Genomic DNA, 2500 nt, shown 5'->3' on the forward strand with positions numbered 1-2500 from the left:
TGTAGCTCTGTGGCTCTGTGGCTCTGTGGCTCTTTGACTCTGTGACTCTGTGGCTCTTTGACTCTGTGGCTCTGTGGTTCTGTGGCTCTTTGACTCTGTGGCTCTGTGACTCTTTGACTCTGTGACTCTGTGGCTCTTTGACTCTGTGGCTCTGTGGCTCTGTGACTCTGTGGCTCTGTGGCTCTTTGACTCTGTGGCTCTTTGACTCTGTGGTTCTGTGGCTCTGTGATTCTGTGGCTCTGTGGCCCTGTGGCTCTTTGACTCTGTGGCTCTGTGGCTCTGTGACTCTGTGGCTCTGTGGCTCTGTGACTCTGTGACTCTGTGGCTCTGTGACTCTGTGGCTCTGTGGCTCTGGTTGGTGTTAAAGTGTGAAGTACCTGAAGGGGTGTCCTTCATCTGATTTCTGCAGAGCCTGGATCACAGCTTTATAAACTCTGGAACAGACAGGTGAAGACAGGTGAGGACAGGTGAGGACAGGTGAGGACAGGAGGGGACAGGTGCAGACAGGTGAGGACAGGTGAGGACAGGTGAGGACAGGAGGGGACAGGAGGGGACAGGTGCAGACAGGTGGGGACAGGTGAGGACAGGTGAGGACAGGTGAGGACAGGTGAGGACAGGAGGGGACAGGAGGGGACAGGTGAGAGACAGGTGAGGACAGGTGAGGACAGGTGAGGACAGGAGGGGACAGGAGGGACAGGTGAGGACAGGTGAGGACAGGAGGGGACAGGTGGGGACAGGAGGGGACAGGTGCAGACAGGTGAGGACAGGTGAGGACAGGTGAGGACAGGTGAGGACAGGAGGGACAGGAGGGGACAGGAGGGGGACAGGAGGGACAGGAGGGAGGTCAGGTGAGACAGGTGAGGACAGGTGAGGACAGGTGAGGACAGGTGAGGACAGGAGGGGACAGGTGAGGACAGGTGAGGACAGGTGAGGACAGGAGGGACAGGTGAGGACAGGTGAGGACAGGAGGGGACAGGTGCAGACAGGTGAGGACAGGTGAGGACAGGTGCAGACAGGTGGGGACAGGTTGGGCTCCAGTCAAATGAGGCTCAGTGAGGCTTGCGGTTTACCTGAAGGTGCAGCCGCAGTTTATTTTATATTTTAAGGAACAGACTCGATACTCGATACTCAATACTCGATACTCGATACCGATTCTGACTGGGTGGAGATGGTGAGGGGGCGGGGCTTACCTGAAGGTGATGGTGCAGCACAGACAGGTGAGCAGCAGGTACGACACCACGCTGATGACGGACAGCGTCGCCATGGAGACCAGCACCGTCAGCGACAAGAGGAAGGCGGCGGCCGACTTCTTAGGCTCCTCCCACTGCACCAGACGCAGCGCTGCCACGGCAACAACAAACAAACATGTAAACAACACAGAGCGCCCCCTGCAGCGGCACCGAGACACAACAAACACCCACACTCCAGAGTCCTGGTTTAGACCTGGTTTAGTTCTGGTTTAGTTCTGGTTTAGTCCTGGTTTAGTCCTGGTTTAGACCTGCTCTAGTCCTGGTTTAGACCTGGTTTAGTCCTGGTTTAGTCCTGGTTTAGTCCTGGTTTAGTCCTGGTTTAGACCTGGTTTAGTCCTGGTTTAGACCTGGTTTAGACCTGGTGTAGACCTGGTTTAGTCCTGGTTTAGTTCTGGTTTAGTCCTGGTTTAGTCCTGGTTTAGTTCTGGTTTAGTTCTGGTTTAGTTCTGGTTTAGTCCTGGTTTAGTCCTGGTTTAGACCTGGTGTAGACCTGGTTTAGTTCTGGTTTAGTTCTGGTTTAATCCTGGTTTAGTCCTGGTTTAGACCTGGTGTAGACCTGGTTTAGTCCTGGTTTAGTTCTGGTTTAGTCCACACTCTGAGGTGGAGCTGTGGTAGAAGCAATAACAGTCATATTATTGATGTATTTTTCGCAGTATTATTTGTAGTATTAGTCGTAGTATTATTTGCAGTATTAGCTGTAGTATTAGTTGTAGTATTAGTTGCAGTACTTTTTTGCAGTATTAGTTGTAGTATTATTCGTAGTATTATTCGCAGTATTAGTTGAAGTATTTTTCGCAGTATTATTCGTAGTATTAGTTGAAGTATCAGGAGGATTCTGGGGGATTATTATCGTCACATGACGTCGGCTCAGAGTTTCACTTTTTAACATCACAAATGTTTCTGTGAGACACAAAGTCCTGGTTTAGTCCTGGTTAAATCCTGGTTTAGTCCTGGTTAAGTCCTGGTTTAGTCCTGGTTTAGTCCTGGTTGAGTTCTGGTCCAGTACCTGGTCTGGCGTAGTCCTGGACTGAGGAGAACTCTGTGGAGGAGTCCGGAAGGCCACTGCTGCTGGAGTCTGCCATAATCCTGGTTTAGTCCTGGTTTAGACCTGGTTTAGTCCTGGTTTAGTCTTGGTTGTAACTGTTGCGTGTGGAGTCTGGTCTCTCTGGGGTCCTGGTCTGGTCCTGGTCTGGTCGTGGTCTTTGTCCTGGATTCCTGAGCTCTGATCCGGATCAGGAGCCGGGACTGGG

The 2500-nt window shown here is 51.8% G+C and overlaps 1 protein-coding gene across 1 annotated transcript in view; it reads right to left on the reverse strand.

The window, feature by feature from the left end:
* Positions 1-2500, reverse strand: part of LOC110173974 (reticulon-3-B-like) — a 19870-nt gene that overhangs the window by 6198 nt on the left and 11172 nt on the right. Inside the window, exons 2-4 of the mRNA XM_055158530.1 lie at positions 2257-2495; positions 1191-1341; positions 378-434 (exon numbers count right to left, since the gene is read on the reverse strand). Coding sequence (XP_055014505.1) covers positions 378-434; positions 1191-1341; positions 2257-2332 — 284 coding nt within the window. The 5' untranslated portion in view covers positions 2333-2495. The remainder of the gene's footprint in view (positions 1-377; positions 435-1190; positions 1342-2256; positions 2496-2500) is intronic.

This window comes from Boleophthalmus pectinirostris, unplaced genomic scaffold (genome assembly GCF_026225935.1).
Source record: "Boleophthalmus pectinirostris isolate CB_2022bp ecotype Guang Dong unplaced genomic scaffold, ASM2622593v1 HiC_scaffold_22, whole genome shotgun sequence".
NCBI lineage: Eukaryota > Metazoa > Chordata > Actinopteri > Gobiiformes > Gobiidae > Boleophthalmus > Boleophthalmus pectinirostris.